The sequence below is a fragment of the Austrofundulus limnaeus genome, unplaced genomic scaffold, assembly GCF_001266775.1.
Source record: "Austrofundulus limnaeus strain Quisiro unplaced genomic scaffold, Austrofundulus_limnaeus-1.0 Scaffold915, whole genome shotgun sequence".
In the NCBI taxonomy this organism is placed as follows: domain Eukaryota; kingdom Metazoa; phylum Chordata; class Actinopteri; order Cyprinodontiformes; family Rivulidae; genus Austrofundulus; species Austrofundulus limnaeus.
The window spans coordinates 98812-101576 of NW_013953317.1; the positions used below are offsets into that span (position 1 = coordinate 98812).

At 51.3% G+C, this 2765-nt stretch overlaps 1 protein-coding gene across 1 annotated transcript in view; it reads left to right on the forward strand.

The window, feature by feature from the left end:
* LOC106533257 (cathepsin L1) overlaps positions 1-2765 on the forward strand; it is a gene marked incomplete at its 5' end in the record, with an annotated part of 8202 nt that overhangs the window by 4082 nt on the left and 1355 nt on the right. The window contains 5 exon segments of the mRNA XM_014029495.1: positions 1073-1207; positions 1286-1408; positions 1480-1638; positions 1774-1998; positions 2145-2313. Of these exon segments, the coding sequence (XP_013884949.1) occupies positions 1073-1207; positions 1286-1408; positions 1480-1638; positions 1774-1998; positions 2145-2313 (811 nt within the window).

Genomic DNA, 2765 nt, shown 5'->3' on the forward strand with positions numbered 1-2765 from the left:
CCACTAACCTGAAACAGACGGAGAGGAGCTCTTTAGCTGAAATCGAGTGCCTGCAGTCGGTGTCCTGACAGGAGATATCCGCACCAATGCAGCTCATCAGACTGGACTCGGGACAAAAATAGTCCTGAAAGCGAGCTGTGAGCCTCTACTCTGAATTATCTGGTGAATTAATTATGAATTAATTATCTGATGAACGTGACATGCTCTGGCTCTCTGTAAATAAAGCAAAGCCACTTCCTGGTCCGACATTGAACAGAGCCCGACAGAGGAGGGAGGGGCGGGGAGGCTGTTGCCGTGCAGCGCTTCAAGAGCTGACCTGCGTCTGACCTCAAAGTGCACGAGCTTCAAACTTCAGTGTTGGCTGTGATTTTGAAGCTGAAATCACGTTCGGTGTGAACGCAGCGTTATTATCCAAATAATTTAGCTTCTCCTGGCCACAAAAATCACTCTTCCATGTCTTGAAGCACTCGAAACACTTAATAACAAATATATTTTCATCTTATCAGCAGGTTTAGTCAGATAACTGACCAAAAAACTATGAAATAAAAAAGTTTTCCTGTGAGCGTAGCTTCCTCCGTTAGCATTGCAGGACTGTGTAAACATGGCGACCTCCACAGTATTTACCTCATCCATCACTAAACAAAGTTCCCACCCCCTCCATTATATACACCAAATGAAGGGTACAGTGATTGGCTACACAGCTGTGACATCAGAACAAAGATCGGAGCTGATTGGTCGATTCTACAGTCCATCAAGCCCAGGATAAACAGCCGATACTTGAACCCAGTTGGTCAAATGAGGTGTCAATCAAAAGAGGAGGGCCTAGACGTCAACACACACACACACACACACACACACACACACACACACACACACACACACACAGGCTGAACAGGAACACACAACCGACATTACAAAATAAAACAAAACAAAAACAGCACACAGGTGTTCCACTGAATGTTTGTTAACAGGTTTTAACAAGATGGATTAGTTTAATTGTTGACAGATGTTTACCTGTTGTTGACAGATGTTTACCTGTTGTTGACAGATGTTTACCTGTTGTTGTTTACAGATGTTTACAGCCATGCTGCCTGTAGCCTTGTTGACGGTGTATCTGGGTCTGGTTCTGGCGGCCCCGGCTCTGGACCCTCAGCTGGATGAGCACTGGCACCAGTGGAAGAGCTGGCACCAGAGGAAGTACCACGAGGTGACCCACTGAGTCCAGAGTCCTGTGAGGTCCTGGTCCTGGTTCTGGTCCTGGTTCTGACTGTTTCTTGTCCCACAGAAGGAGGAGGGCTGGAGGAGGATGGTGTGGGAGAAGAACCTGAAGAAGATCCAGCTGCACAACCTGGAGCACTCCATGGGGGGTCACACATACCGCCTGGGCATGAACCACTTTGGAGACATGGTGAGACCCCCGGACCAGCTGACAGAACCGGGTCAGGCTGCAGGTTCTGACGGTTCTTCTCTGTTCCTCAGACTCATGAGGAGTTCAAGCAGGTGATGAACGGCTACAAACGCAAAGACCCCCAGAGCAAGACCCTCAGGGGGTCCCTGTTCCTGGAGCCCAACTTCCTGGAGGCCCCCCATACCCTGGACTGGAGGCAGAAGGGCTACGTCACCCCCGTCAAAGACCAGGTACCCTCCCATCCATTATGAGTGTGAGCTGGACCCAGTCTGACCCGTTCTCTTTAAAGCGGGTCAGCAGAGTCCTGCTCTGAGCTGACAGGAAGTTGACTCTGAGCCCCCCCTCCCCCTCTGCTTCCTGTCCAGGGTCAGTGTGGTTCCTGCTGGGCCTTCAGCACCACTGGGGCTCTGGAGGGTCAGGGCTTCAGGAAGACCGGTAAGCTGGTCTCCCTGAGCGAGCAGAACCTGGTAGACTGCTCCAGACCCGAGGGCAACGAGGGCTGCAACGGGGGTCTGATGGACCAGGCCTTCCAGTACGTCAAGGACAACCAGGGTCTGGACTCTGAGGACTCCTACCCCTACCTGGGCACGGTACGTATGAGGCCAGAGGTGCAGTGAAGGCCTGGGACCGCCTGTCCTGGGACCGCCTGTCCTGGGACCGCCTGTCCTGGGACCGCCTGTCCTGGGACCGCCTGTCCTGGGACCACCTGTCCTGACCACTGTTTTCTGTCTTCCAGGATGACCAGCCGTGTCACTACGACCCTAAGTTCAACGCGGCCAACAACACAGGCTTCGTGGACGTGCCAAGTGGCAGTGAACACGCTCTGATGAAAGCTGTAGCTGCTGTGGGCCCCGTGTCTGTGGCCATCGATGCTGGACACGAGTCCTTCCAGTTCTACCAGTCAGGTCTGTTGGGACCAGTTCTTCTGGGCCTGGAATTTACAGGCTTTGTTTGTTTGTTGGTCTGTTTATTGGTTTTGGTGGGTGGTTTGTTGGTTTGGTGGTGGTTGGTTTGTTGGTTTGGTGGTTGGTTTGTTGGTTTGTTGGTTTGGTGGTTGGTTTGGTTTGGTGGTTGGTTTGTTGGTTTGGTGGTTGGTTTGTTGGTTTGTTGGTTTGGTGGTTGGTTTGGTTTGGTGGTTGGTTTGTTGGTTTGGTGGTTGGTTTGTTGGTTTGTTGGTTTGGTGGTTGGTTTGGTTTGGTGGTTGGTTTGTTGGTTTGGTGGTTGGTTTGTTGGTTTGTTGGTTTGGTGGTTGGTTTGGTTTGGTGGTTGGTTTGTTGGTTTGGTGGTTGGTTTGTTGGTTTGTTGGTTTGGTGGTTGGTTTGGTTTGGTGGTTGGTTTGTTGGTTTGGTGGTTGGTT